Source organism: Lampris incognitus, chromosome 2 (assembly GCF_029633865.1).
Source record: "Lampris incognitus isolate fLamInc1 chromosome 2, fLamInc1.hap2, whole genome shotgun sequence".
Taxonomy (NCBI): domain Eukaryota; kingdom Metazoa; phylum Chordata; class Actinopteri; order Lampriformes; family Lampridae; genus Lampris; species Lampris incognitus.
In genome coordinates this window covers 139926745-139942078 of record NC_079212.1, presented here as the reverse complement: position 1 = coordinate 139942078, position 15334 = coordinate 139926745, and the positions used below count along the sequence as shown (strand labels likewise).

Sequence of the window (15334 nt, the reverse complement as noted above, 5' to 3'; positions counted from 1 at the left end):
TGAGCAAATTTCTGAAATGAACATCACACCTTCGCACACGTGCATGCAAACAAGTGTTGGAAACAAAAACGTAAAAATAAAAAAGACGAGGGAATGTGGACCTCTGAGGGACAGAACAGGGGACATATCACACCTCCGGTGTCTCGACTCACTGCAGTGTGCCAGTTTTCATGACTACCTGAATAATGAGACGGTCATGATTTCCAGGTACGAAATCAGATTCAAAATGTCCTCTTGTCTAATGACGGGTAAAATCAGCACGTTTCTTTCGGAGTTGTGCAACGTGGCGCTTGAGATGAAAGTTATTTGGAAGCAGTGGTGTGGTGGTTGTTGAGGAGGTAGACGTACTGCAACCTGGATGGGTAAAAGTGGGTATACTCTCCTATATATTCCAATTCCGAGTGATGGAGACTCTCATATACACAATACAGCTCAAGGGAGGACATTCTGAAAAAGAGTTGGAAAGATGCGGGCGGCACAGTCGTCTCACAGTGCGAAGGTCCTGGGGTCGAGCTCCGGGGGTAGTCCAACCTTGGGGGTCGTCCCGGGTCGTCCTGTGTGTGGAGTTTGCATGTTCTCCCCGTGTCTGCGTGGGTTTCCTCCGGGTGCTCCGGTTTCCTCCCACAGTCCAAAGACATGTAGGTCAGGTGAATCGGCCATACTAAACTATCCCTAGGTGTGAATGTGTGTGTAGGCCCTGTGATGGCCTGGCGGCCTGTCCAGGGTGTCTCCCCGCCTGCCACCCAATGGCTGCTGGGATAGGCTCCAGCATCCCTGCGACCCTGTGAGCAGGATAAGCGGTTCGGATGATGGATGGATGGACATTTCACTGGCTCTCTGGCTGATCATACAGTAGATTGACGGAAAAAGAGGTAGGTATACTCCATGTGCTACACCACTGTTTGGAAGATCACATGTTGGAAGTCACATTTCTTTCCGAGATTATGCAATAGCACCGAGGCTGTTTGTGACAATTAGATGTCACACAATCAGTAGTTATTGAAAACAGAAAACAATCCACCTGCAAGTGACACATTAATCTGGTGACTGGCATCGTATGGCTGAGTCATTTCTATCTGGGTAACAAGGTCAGGCTGTTGACTCACCGAAATTATTTTTCAAAATGTAGTCACGATGACTAATCTGATTTTATTTTGCTCGTCCTCCTCTGTAAGGAAGTGGGAGCTCAGGGTTAAATACAGGACAGAGCCTCCGGTGCTGTGGACTCGTGTCCTCAAGAGTTGATGACAAATACTTCACAGCAAAACAACATCCGTCTGTAGTACTTCAGATGCGACTCTACATTACTCTAGCCTCGTAGACAGAAGGAACATACCACGCAGACAGAGGATACGCGATTTAAACTCGACCAGTCTTTCTCTGGAACGTTCTCCACCTGCTCTTCTAAATTCCCCCTCGGATCTTTTAATTTTCTTGCAACGTGGCTCTTTATTGATAACCAGGTGTTTCTCGGGTCTCCTCGTGAATGATATTTAGGAATTCAAATATTCACGATCATCATCACGTGGTGGTTTGATTCAGGCAATTCGACTTACCCCATCCCAGTACCCGGTCTAACAGGCAATAACAGGGAACCAAGCCTAGCAAGCCAGACTTCATCTGATTGGGATCTGGTTTCAGAAAATTAACCAAAATAGCCCAGACTGCTCTGTAGTTTGCATGCACAACACAACGTGCTTCGACTTGGTTGCGGTGCATCCAGAGTGAACAGTGCAAACACAAGCTGGGCAAGCATTGACAAGCTGTATTTTCTGAAAAAAAAAACAACCTCATATCCTGCTCGCGCGAATTACTTGTGAATAAATAACCATTGGCGAGTGTGGTGGCTGAGTAATGACACCGAAACTCTCTGTCTCCGGTAGAGGTATGCCTTCAAAGGATTTCCCCCTAATGAAATATAAATTTAAAATAGTGGCTACACTGAATTCCCGGGGCGTTTATTGATGGGAATTCCGATTGTGCAATCGTAGTTTGTCAATCCTACAAATAAAAGAAGAGGGGTCAGTGTTTTCTGTGAATTGCTTACATTTTTATTTTTTTTCAGCCAAAGGGAAGGCAGATTAATCAAAGAGTCCGAAGCCCATGTCCTCATCTGACTCTTCAGATTCCTCTTTCTTCTCTTCCTTTTTCTCTTCCGCTGGAAAAGAGGAAAAAGGAAAAAAGCTTAATGCAACAGAAATAAGACATTGCCGAAATTCAACTGTACCATTGTTCATGCTGTCAAAGTTCTATTTCAAAATATTTTATTGTAAGACTACATAGCGTTTTCACTGTATCCGAACTGATTCATACCTACTGTGGCAACGCTGACCATAAAGAGAAAGTATCTTGCCATTCAGACCTACAGAAAATAACTTTTTGCTATAAAATGTTACTCTCAGCCATTCCTGATGAGACACACCACTGATTGTCATGTCATGAATATGCTTGATGGAAAAAACCCAAGCGACTGACTTCCTGTCTCTTCTGTCCTCCTTTGACCTCAGATACGTCCCCACCCCTCCCATACGCAAAGCGGGCAATAGTCTTGATCTGATCTTGACTCGGAACAGCTGCACAGCAAATCTTGACTGTCATCGCCCTACATCAAAAAGCATCCAAACCTGCTCGTCCCTCGCCCCCCCCCCCCCCCCCAGTAGATGGCTCACTGAGGTCATCAGGGAGCAAACGGCGGGGCTCAGAGCGGCAGAGAGAAAATGGTGTAAAACCAGAGAGTCCGCTAACCTCAGTGACTATCAGCGTCTCCTAGCGTCATTCTCCTCCAGCTTAAAAACAGCTAAGACCACTTATTATCAGAACAAGATCTGTAGTGCCACCGATGCTCGAAAAATGTTTTAAGCTTTTAACTCACTCCTCAATCTGACTCCTCCGACTTCCACGCTGCTCACTCCTGACATGTTCGCCTCGTACTTTACCGATAAGGCTTCTGCCATCAGTAACCAGTTCTCCAAGCCTGACCAACTCCATCTGCCGCTGCCAGCTAACAGTGCCTCACTCACCTCATTCTCCCGCCTGACCGGGGAGGAAGTCTCCAAGCTTCTGCTGGACTCTAGTCCCACTACCTGTCCTCTGGACCCGATACCATCCAACCTCCTACAGACCATTTCCCCCGCACTTAACCCCACAGTCACACACATCATCAACTCCTCGCTTACAACAGGTGTGTTCCCCACCGCATGTAAGCAAGCTCGGGTCACCCCGCTGCTTAAAAAAAACCTACCTTTGCCTTGTGCACTGCCTGTTGACACCCTATCAGACTTGAACCTAGTTTTTGACACTTGCATTGTCACCTCCTGACTAGATCCTTGCTTGTGTTGTATTAACTCTCTGATGTACGTCGCTTTGGATAAAAGCGTCTGCTAAACGAAACTGTAAATTGTAAAAAGGTCGGACGGGAGAGGTTACAAAGCTTACCAGCAGCAGGTGCAGCCACTGCTCCAGCCGCCCCACCACCAGCAGCAGGAGTTGTTACAGCCCCACCTGCTGGTACGGAGGCCAACTTAGAGAGGCCTGTGGGGAAGGGAAAAAAAACCGTTTAGTCATCTTTTCTTTGAAACGTCACAGAACCTTCGGTTTTGACCCATGAGCATTCATTGAACAGATATACTTCCTCTGCAGTTAAAAAAGACATCTTTACCTGAGTTCAAAACTTCATTGATGTCTTTTCCGCTCAGTTCGCTGATGACCTGTGAAGACAAGACCAAAGGGACAAGATTTTGATACAGACAGAAAAGGGGCGCAAGCTCTGCAAGGAGGGAGCAATTTCAGACATTGTAATGGCCTATCATATCCTATTCATTTGTATACCACACCTTGTTTAAGCGTTCATCGTCGGCCTCAATTCCCACGCTGCCCAGGATGGCCTTGATGTCCTTAGCTGTGGGGCTGGTATTGCCACCGAGCCCAGCCAACAGGTAAGCGGCCACGTAACGCATTCTAAATAGATATCAGAGGGAGAAGAAGACGATGATGCGCAGAATTATACTGTACGCCAGTGGTTCTCAACCTTTTTGGGGTCCTGGACCCCCTGCGTATTTTTGATCTACCCTGAGGACCCCTCCACCTGATCTTGGGGGAGGGGGGTTGCAATTTGATAGAAACAGTAGAAACTGCATTTTAAATTGCATTATAGCATTTATTCACTCTTTGGGGCAAAAATAAGAGCTTTCAGTTGTAACTTAGATATAGTTAACAAAACAGAATTCTTATGCAGTAACTTTCAGATATACGTATGTAACAAAACAGAATATGTGTTCAGTAACTTTCAGATATATGTAACAAAACAGAATATGTATTCAGTAACTTTCAGATATATGTAACAAAACAGAATATGTATGCAGTAACTTTCAGATATATGTAACAAAACAGAATATGTATTCAGTAACTTTCAGATATATGTAACAAAACAGAATATGTATTCAGTAACTTTCAGATATATGTAACAACAGCATTTTTATGCAGTAACTTTTAACAATGCAAACGGGAGCGAGCTCTCTTATTAAAATACAATAAATTACACTTGTGAAACAGATGTAATTAGAGAAAAAATCCTGTTACCCTTTACAGTTTAGGTAGATAAAGGTCTCAGTCACATTTGAGTAAAATAATCCTATTTCTATAAATGTCATAGGATCTTTTTTTTTAAAAGATATTTTATTTTCACGGACCCCTTGCAATTACACCACGGACCACTAGGGGTCCGCGGACCGCCGGTTGAGAAACACTGCTGTACGCCATGAGCTTAGCGTTACATCCCTGACCTTGGTACAGTTAAAATATTCAGTAGGGAAGTGACAAACGTCACAACATCCGTTCACATTTGCAAAAACACCATATTCAAGAATTGAACCGAGGCTCGTCACGTTGAACTGCTTGGTAAACAATAAAAAAAAACAAAAAACGTCGGGGTCTTACTCCGACGCGTCTCGGCTCGGTTCGGCTCTCGGTCCCGCTAACTAAGGTCTCACCCGGTCACCCGCCCGGACGGCTAAAGTATTTAGCGCGCACCTCAACGCGAATCGCCCGGCGATGAGAACGTACGTGTTTTAGACGCTTTTTCAAGCACACTTACCTTTAAGTCTGTACAGACACGAAACGTCGGTCACGCCGGAGAAGCCGGAAGAGAGAGGTCGGCCGAACCGGAAGTTAAAATAGTTGCTCGGCGTCGTTTTCTTTTGTTTACCTTTTTTTTCTTCTCTTTTACTCGGAATCACGTGATAGCGGTCATCTTTAGTCGGATATCTTTAAAAACATAAAAATAAAACGCGGGGTGTTTTTTTTTCTTCTGTTCGTCGTTTTCATTTTGGCTACACACACGTCACCGTCGTCTCTCTTCTAGCCTTCGAGGGGCCTGGTTGTGGGGCATTTCCCCCGTGCCTCTGGGCCGGGGGATGCGGACTTGGGAGGAAGGGTGGTCATTGTCCTATGGTGGTGGTGGTGGGTGGGGGTTAAGACCAGCTTTTAGAAATAAGTATAAGCCAATTTTTTACACAAAATATACCATATTATGTCATGGGGTCTCAAATGGCACCGAATACTAGGAATGACCCTGGTCAATTGGGATAGTGGTTGTGCGCAATGAAATTATTTCAATATATTTGTGAATCTACATAGAAAAGGAGTGCCTTTTATATAGCACCTTTCCAGCTGCAACAGCCACTCAAAGCGCTTTACAATTAATTAACGCACCACACCCGAGAATCGAACATGCAACCCTGTAGTTACCAGACAACATGTTCTACCTCAGTGTTTCTCAACCAGGGGTCCGCGGACCCCTAGTGGTCCGTGGTGTAATTGCAAGGGGTCCGTGAAAATAAAATAACTTTAAAAAAAGATCCTATGACATTTATAGAAATAGGATTATTTTACTCAAATGTGACTGAGACCTTTATCTACCTAAACTATAAAGGGTAACAGGACTTTTTCTCTAATTACATCTGTTTCACAAGTGTAATTTATTGTATTTTAATAAGAGAGCTCGCTCCCGTTTGCATTGTTAAAAGTTACTGCATAAAAATTCTGTTGTTACATTTATCTGAAAGTTACTGAATACATGTTCTGTTTTGTTACATATATCTGAAAGTTACTGCGTAAGAATTCTGTTTTGTTAACTATATCTAAGTTACAACTGAAAGCTCTTATTTTTGCCCCAAAGAGTGAATAAATGCTATAATGCAATTTAAAATGCAGTTTCTACTGTTTCTATCAAATTGCAACCCCCCTCCCCCAAGATCAGGTGGAGGGGGTCCTCAGGGTAGATCAAAAATACGCAGGGGTCCAGGACCCCAAAAAGGTTGAGAACCACTGTTCTACCTCATGGCCACTGTCGCCCCTTGGAAATCTTTTTAACCCTTGAACAGGGAACTAATAAATTTCGCATTTCGAGTAAAATGTGTGTTAGTTATATTTTTTTGTGTTGCTGTAAAGCCGCTTGAGGCAAATTTGTAATTTGTGATACTGAGCTATACAAGTAAAATTGACTTGACTTGACTTGACTTCAGCCCAACAATGCCTCTTGTGGTTGAATTGAAACACTGCAGGCTTTAACCTAAAGGGAAGGGTTCAAGACCAAGTGTGGCCTAATAAATGCTGTAGCAAAGTGATTGTAAAGTTGACTTTGTTGAGTGTTTTTATTACAGCTGAGAGTATCTATATTTTTAGCTTTGGTCTTCATGTGTGTATATCTTATATTGTGTTTGCTGTGTTTGTCTGTGTCTGTCTTACACTGATTGGTGAAGCCACAGCCCTCGTTTCATTTTTAACATGTGCTTGCATTGTTTTTAATGACAATAAAATTGAATTGAATTGAATTGAATTGAATCTTGTAATCAGCTCGACGGTACTGTTGGCAATGTCTAATATTCCACTGAATGCAATGACAGTACAAGTACCACAATTAATGAGCCGAGAAATGGACAAAGCAATTTTGTTAAATTTTGTCAGTACAACACACACAGATTTTGTGTTAGTGATGGCAATTCTGCAGTGCAAGTCATGATTTTCACAAGTCTTGCAACCAATCATGAAACATTACAAATACCACTGTAAATTTAAATTTCACTTCTAGACAAATCCATGCACAAAATATTTCACCAAGAGGGTGACAGGAGAGTGTCCCCTCCCCCATTTTTAACACATTTTATTGAACCAGGACGTGTTTGTTTATGATGTTTTGTTTTTTGTTTTTTTTGCAGATTTGGCAACTTTGCTATGTAAGTGTAGAAACATTGTCAAGTTCTGTCATGATGACACGGTTCCTGTATGATCTGGCGGCAGCTGTCGATTCAGCAGTAGCTGATGTCCTGATAAATATTACAGGAAGATGAGAGAAGTCAACAAAGAAATAAAGCAACTGATATATGTGCATCTACAGGGGTACGTGCACATGTGCTTTACAGTTGTGGTGTTCAAGTCATTAGAAGAGAAAATAAGAGTGAATGATAGTGGTTTGAGAATAGCATGTTTGATTGCAGGGGTGTGGGGCGTGTTGTTATATTTTTTCCATGCACTTGGCACAAACCTGATCAAATATAGCAATAATTTCACATGTTTTAATAAACAGAAATAAATAAGATTATCACACTTCTACTATAGGCAATATAGTATACGTGCAGAATTGAAGGCAATATACCATGTTTATCATGGTACAGGTAGAGAAAAACTGTGATGTACTGGCGGCCTGCCCTGGGTGTCTCCCCATCTACTCATATATTTTCGTAATGTGTGTGTGTGTGTGTGTGTGTGTGGTGTTAGTGTGTGTGTGTGTGTGTGTGTTAGTTAGTGTAGATAGCGGGACCGAAAACTAAAGCACTTACGATCCTAATTCTTTTTGGAGGTGGTAGGTATTGTCTCAGAGAGTAAGGAAAAAGCCCAGAAAATTAAAATTATGCATAATTACGCATAAATATGCAAAATATGAATTTTTCTAAATATGGCCAAAAACCACTTTTCTCGGCATTTCAGATGATTCTGAGCATCTTTGATTTTTTCACCTATATGCAATTTTTTTTTCTGGGACTTAGAAATGTTTTGGCATTATGCAAAATAAATGCATTTTTGCAAAAATGCACTTATGATCCTAATTTTTTTTGGAGGTGGTAGGTATTGTTCTAGAGAGGACCAGAAAAGTAGCAGAAAATTAAAATAATTATGCATAATTATGCAAAATATGCATTTTCTAAAAATGGCTAAAAACCACTTTTCTCGGCATTTCAGGTGATTCTGAGCATTTGGGGGGAGGGAGTTGGAGTGGGGGGGGTGTTTAGGGGCAGGGGGAAGGCGGTTAGCTGGCAGGATGAAGAGGGGGGAGATTTAGACGGGTGGATAACCAAACCGCTAACATTGTAGCGGGGTTCTTCTAGTAGACATGTATACCTGTCCCCCCGCCTGCCGCCCAATGACTGCTGGGATAGGCTCCAGCATCCCGCGACCCGAATTCGGATAAGCGGTTTGGATGATGGAGGCAGAGAAAAGAAGTTACATTGTGGGGAATATGGTTTGTTGGTTACAGCTTGGGGGGGCAGGATCGGACAATGGTAGAATGTGTCCTGAAGATTGCAAAGAATTGTCAAAGCCAAAAACAGGGTTCCCTATTTCATAGTGCATATATATAATACATCCTTAAAGCACAGGGGTACCCAATACGGCTATGCTGGTAGATCGTGTGCCATCCAAAAAAACAAAAACAAAAAAAACCGTCTTTTAATATCTGATTTTTTTTCCAAAAATTCGTCCATTTGCTTTACGCACGTGTGAAAATGCGTCCACTTCCTGTCTACGCTATCGTTTTACGGCATTGTCGAAAAAAAAGATCCCCTCGCCCGATACGGATTCATCTGGCTCCATTGCCACAAAGAGCGGCGAGTCCGCAAACCCAGAATGCAAAGCGCGCCAACGGCAACGCGATAGGCTCACGGGAGCTGACCGTATCGACCTGACCTTCGCCGGACCAGCGAAGAAGCCGAGAACTTACAGCTTCCGCGCCAAACGGGAGGAAGAAGTATTCTCACCGCGTCTTCTTCGAGGCGTGTTTGCCTTGTGTGCCAAACCGGCGTCGCCATGGCGAAGGAAGGAAACGCGGAGGGACACTTCCGGAACCCTTCATTTTAAAAACGACGGCAGCGACTTCCCGGCCAAAAGCGGGCCGAGAGAGAGAGAGAGAGGCGGCTGGAATCGCAGCTAACGGAACAGCAGGTCAAGTTCTCACACAGCCGACATCAGAAGCACAGGGCAGCCGCCGAAGCATCGTTCCGGGTGAGCCATCTCTAACGATGAAGGTGGTATGAAGGCCATGGCAGACCACGTGTTTTTTTTTTAAAAGATGATTTATTTTGTGGCCTTTTCCGCCTTTATTTGATGGCGATAGTAGAGAGAGACAGGAAAGGCAGGGGAGAGAGAGGGGGGGGGGGTTGATATGCAGGGGAAGGGCCCGGGCCGGATTCGAACCCACCCAGATAGCACCCGGTGTGGGTTCTATTTCTGCTCGGGTACAATGTCGACACGGGGTCCTTCGACTACACGTGACGTCACGCTAGCTTTGTAGTTATTTATCTGTGTTTTACGATCCACCTTGACCTAAGAGTGGGTTAGTGAAGGTGCGAAGGCCCGAGCCGCGTGTAAGGAGCGAGGCCGCAGACTGAGCTGGCCCCTACGCAATCATAATGCGCGAAGTAGTGACGTCATCTGTAGTCGCAGGACCCCGAGCAGATCCGGTAGGGCGAGTAGATCGAGTATTCACACCGGATGTGGGCCACTTCAGGCAATGATGCGGCACTGATGGTCTCCTGGCCCTGACAAAATGGATGTGAGCCTGAAGTGGCCCACGTGTATAATAGCAAATATGCCAAATCAAATGTGGGCCTTTTTTTTTTGGCAAAGATGCGGTGCTCTCGGCAGCATGTAATCTGGATGTGACCCTGAAGTGGCCCGTGTGGTAAATGGTGAATATGGCTCAAATATCCATCCATCCATCAATCCATCCATCCATTATCCAAACCGCTTATCCTGCTCTCAGGGTTGCGGGGATGCTGGAGCCTATCCCAGCAGTCTTGGGGCGGCAGGCAGGGAGTGACAAAAGTAGTGTTTACATAATATACACGTTTTTACAGGTTTCATCCCTAAATATCATGGTTTTCTCTTTATTCTACTGATAGGTAGGCTACATTGTGTTGAGGTTACTGACCTATGCTGATCTTCAGTATATTAATACACCATCAGCACAGTGGGTTTTAGAAATGTGCTTTATAAATCAAATTCATTATTATTTTTAATATAAGTTACTACATGAAATAGGTTACTGTTAACGATAAAGTGATTTATGTATTTGTATTTTATAATTTTTTTTTTAGGATGCCTCTTTCTGCACCTGAGCAGCATCAACAGTAAAGAGTGCATGTACGGAGAGTGTCCCACAGGCAAACTGAAAAGCTTCCCTCACAAAAAAAAAGGGCCATCTTTGGCAAATATGTGGCACATGCGGCATTGCTATGGCTTGGTTCTGGCCCAGATGTCTTCAAAGCCGCAATGCCACGATATGGGGAACTTCCAAACATCACATCTGAGCTGGAGAAGCAAAAGAAGGAATGTGGACAACTTGACAGTACACGCTACACAGGGCAGATTGAAAATGTCTGGTCAGATTTTGACAAACGCTTTCAAGACTGCTTTATTCAAGCCGGTCGCTACATTCATGTGCTTTCCATTTGGAGAAGACACTGAGGTTGATTCCCCGGCTTTAAATATTGTAACACTGGTTCACATGAACTCGTCTGCATTGGAGGATGAGATCTTGTTACTGCAGGCTGACATTCAATTGAAGATGTGGGCCCATGCTGGACAGTTGTAGAACTTATTCACAGAAGACAAGTATCCAAACGGGGGGAAATGTGCTGCCTCACTGACTGCATTTTTCGGTTCGCCTTATTTATGAGAGTCAGCCTTTTCCCACATGAAGATTAGCAAGTGCAAATACGGTTCCACCATGACTGATGATCACTGGGAGACCTGCTTGAGACTAGCTACCAGCAGCTACTGTCCAGATTTTGCAACCCTGGCTGACACCATTCAGTGCAAGTTATCAGAATAAGGTAGGTGCCCAAAATCTAGTGAAGCGTATTGTGCTGTAGAGGGTCCGTGGAGCAATGCAATGTACGCAATGGGATTTTATGTATTTTCAACAATGGCACTTTTGTTTTTTATGGTAGATTATGTTGAACTGGTCGTTTTAAAAGTAGCTCACAAGCCAAAAAAAGTGCAGGCACCCCTGGAGTAAAGGATATCAGCCACTGACAGCAGCTGATCAAAGGGCGAGAAAGGTGTTGAAGAATATGCACAATTGCAGCCTCTAGTGGGAATTGCCAATCCAGTTTAGTGCACATTTCTTTATTTCTATATCAATCAATCAATCTGTCACAATACAAACTCGGAATTCTTTAATACAGCAGTTATTCTCCTCAAATAATCTTTCAATGGACATCTTCTTTTATTATTGGGCCTAAAACAAATGTGGAAAAACATACAAAAATAACAACCCTGACCCGTAACCACCCCAGACAGTGACCTTGAACATACTGTTTTAGAATGCCCTACAGTTCAATCAGCTCCTCCTTATCTTCTTGTGTAAAGAGCCAGTCAAACAGCCAGACCACCAGATCAGACACAAAATCTGCAATCTTCCTCAGGTTTGTGACATACCACATCTTGTAGGCTGCTTCTCCAAGCAATACAAGGAAAAAGATTGCCAAAAATCCGAGGAAGATACGGTCTATATAATAGTTAGCTTTCTCTCTGAAGGTCCGCTGATTCCAAGGCAGGGCCTGCCGTGCTTCACTGTATCGACCAATGTGTAGCAAGGCTGCCTCCTCGCTGTCTATTTCCTCATCATCGGGGGCCTCCACCTCCGGGTTTCCCTCGGCTCCATCTGTCTCCGACATCTTATTGTACCTCTGTATCAGCCTCTGGTCCTCTGAGAATGATAACAATGGAAGAAAATCTCTTGTTTGCTCTCTTTTTCTGCATGGTCTACGGTCAACTAGAGATTGATACACAGAAATTCAGTGTGTAGCTTTAATCTTTACTGCGTGCTTCAGCCTGCTGTCCCCCTCACAGTAAGACGATGCATTTTAAAAGTCTTACCTCAGTAAAGATGAGTCTTTTATAGGTGATACGAAGATTTTGACCTCACACAAACTGGATTCTTGCTGCTTTGTGTCCCCAGCCTCACACCATGCTTGGCCGGTTCAGTGTAGGCCAGTGGTCAGGAGGGTGTTTTCTGAAGGCAATAGATGGCAGGTTGATTACCACACCTTCCTCACTAAGACGACGGCTGAGGATTAGAACACACTCAGCAGTTTCAAATCCCTCGACGTGGATGAAGGTGGCAGATGGTACAATGTGTGTTTGTGTCTGTGTCTTTACGCGTGTGTGTATGTGTGCATGTGTGCATGTGTGCATGTGTGAGAGAGAGAGAGAGATTAGACACCAGAAGAAGGCAGCGAGAGAGAGAGAGATTAGAAACCAGAAGAAGGCTTGCTAATGTCAGCCAACTTGAAATCGCCAGTTCCAGTTGGTACAGCACATATACCCGAGGGATGAATACCAGCACTACATATCTTGGCAAAAAAACAGCATTTTATTGTATTTCTAGAGGTTGCTGTAATACATTAATCCGATGTGGTAAACATCGCAGTTTTTGGAGTACAAACAAAGCTCTCAAACCTACACACGTTTCAAATTAGGTGTGTTCTTGGAACTAGACATTTGTGCAGAGGCAGTCAACTCATGAACTGCAGCCAAGCAAGGGTCGGTCGAAATGATGACAAAGCAGAACCGATGCAGCTTTAGCTGGAGCTTTAGCGGAGGTGGAATCAATCAGTCTGCTGTAATGCTCTGTCTGTAATTCACTCAAATGCGCTGGCGCCTCTTTAATACCCTGTCACACTTATGGAAATATGGCCTGAACCCGCTGAATGAATGACGGGTAGAGGTGGCCAGCGGCCCTGCAATAAACACAGCTGGATTAATAGGATGATTTAGTTTTGAGTCTTAAAACCTGGAAATAAGTTAGCAGCTTAGAGCCATGAGATGCCCTGTGCCATTTTGTTGACCGATTTGCTCTCTGCCACAATCATCTTCTAAAGTGAAGGGTGTTATCAAGTTTTTAAGAAGAAATATTTATTCTATATCAACAAAATGCTTGCATTAGAGTAAACAGAGTGCTTAAGCAGTTTGTGACAGTCAACCATTAGTTAGCGATGGGCTTTTTTATACTACATAAATCCTTCAAAACTCACAAAACAAGAATTTAATGAACAGGCTTGTTTTACCAAACAATGACCATGTCTCATAAGCTTCTGTTAAACTCAGACCTAAAATGGTCTAGGATTTCATTACTCTTTAAGGCAGCTTAGGTGTAATTTGAGTCAACCTTTATTGATTCTGATCTTTGGTCGGTAACAGTAATGGATTGTTTTATATCTTCATTTGATATTTAATAGTTACTTGCGATTTACATGAGATATATATATATATATATATATATATATATATATATATATATATATTCACACACACACACACACACATACATACATCCATTATCCAAACCGTGTATCTTGCTCTCAGGGTTGCTGGGATGCTGGGGATGCATATTTAGGGTCCAAATAAAGTGTATTCAATGAAACCAAGTGGCAATTACCTTAGGAATAACATGAGTTCATAGTCACTATAAGATGATGATTTTAAACATGAAATATCCATTATTTGGCAATCCTTCCACTGAATTACAAGTTCAATTATACTAAAAAGTATAGTATATTCGTAACAATAGTAGGTCAAATATAGGCTTGCATACCACAAAACTGACATTTACACCAGTAAATATTTTTTATGTTTTAATCCAGATAATTGTAAAGGGACTTTATACATTCTTGAAATTTGCTGCATTATTAAAAGGTAGCCATCACCCTAAATTTCTGTTAAAAAAACTAACTACTGTTTTGGTGTTTTCATTAATTTATATTCATAAGTTAGAGAACACTATCATTTAGCTAGCATCATTTAACTTATTGCCAAGGATTGGCTTCATATGTTAATATTCATGAGCATCACAACCAACCAGCATCAGTTAGTTGTGATGCTAGCACTGCTGCCCTTGAATCCGTGTTCACATCAGGCAGTTATAGGTCAGGCTAACAAAAATCTAGTGTCGAATACCAGTTTATATGGGTTCTAATGATTACTAAACTGAAATTTATTTGGGAATGTTTTAAGGCTGGACTGGAATATCAGACTGTTCGGATATTCATTCAATGGGTAGGTATTCGGTTTCAATTTTGAGATTCGGATATTTATTTATTTGTTTATTTATTAGGGGTCCAAGCAGCGAAGCTGGTGGAACCCTATTGTATTTGTTAGGATTATTATTATTTTTCTCCGTTAAAAGTGTGTGAAGCTCAGCAACCGTAAGTCCTAGACCAACCAACTTTGGTACGTGGATTCCTATGGCCCCCCCACTACTCAGGCACCACAAATCACTTATGTCAGCCAGATGGTGGCGCTATAACAAACGGTCATGCGTAATTCCCACACCATAAGTCAGATCAACACAAAACTGCACAGACCTATGCATCTGAATGTGCTCTACAACTTTGTCATTGGGACCACATATGTCAGCCATATAGTTTGCCCGCCATTTTGACTTGTATTAGTTTGGGCGCGGTTTCTCAGCTAAAAGTGTCTGAGGCTCAGCAACCATAAGTCCTAGACCAACCAAATTTGGTAGGTGCATTCATACGCCCCCCCCCCCCACTACTCTGGCACTACAAATCACCCATGTCAGCCAGATGGTGGCGCTATAACAAAGGGTCATGCTTAAAAGGCCATAACTCCCACAGCATAAGTCAGATCAACACAAAACTTAATCGACCCATGCATCTCAATGTGCTCAACAACTTTACTATTGGGACCACCTATGTCAGTCATATAGTTTGCCTGCTATTTTGACTTATTTGGTGTGGAAGCGCTGCAGCTCTACATACCACACGCCAGGACACCTGGGTATAACGACATACTTTTTCTTTTTACGGCAGTCGGCTAGGACGCAAGAAATCAGACACCGTCTGGTCCAGTTTTGGAAACTCTGGCACATGTTTCTGAAGCAATGGAAGTGTTACGACATTTTAAAAAATTACGGTAATCGTCTAGGACACAGGCGACCCAAGTAATCCGACATTGTCATATCTAGTTGGAAACTCGGGTAGGCTACTGTTTCTGAAGCAAGATTCTTCAATCTTTATTACATTACCAACAGCGGTTT

General features: G+C 43.0%; 1 protein-coding gene across 1 annotated transcript; it reads right to left on the bottom strand.

The window, feature by feature from the left end:
* Positions 1-2028: 2028 nt before the first annotated feature.
* rplp2 (ribosomal protein, large P2) lies at positions 2029-5231 on the bottom strand. The gene is made up of 5 exons (XM_056274488.1): positions 5093-5231; positions 3834-3957; positions 3659-3707; positions 3436-3531; positions 2029-2158 (listed from the first exon to the last, which is right to left on the bottom strand). The coding sequence occupies exons 2-5, from the start codon at positions 3954-3956 to the stop codon at positions 2082-2084; spliced, it is 345 nt and encodes a 114-aa protein (XP_056130463.1). The 5' UTR covers position 3957; positions 5093-5231; the 3' UTR covers positions 2029-2081.
* Between the last annotated feature and the right edge of the window lie 10103 nt (positions 5232-15334).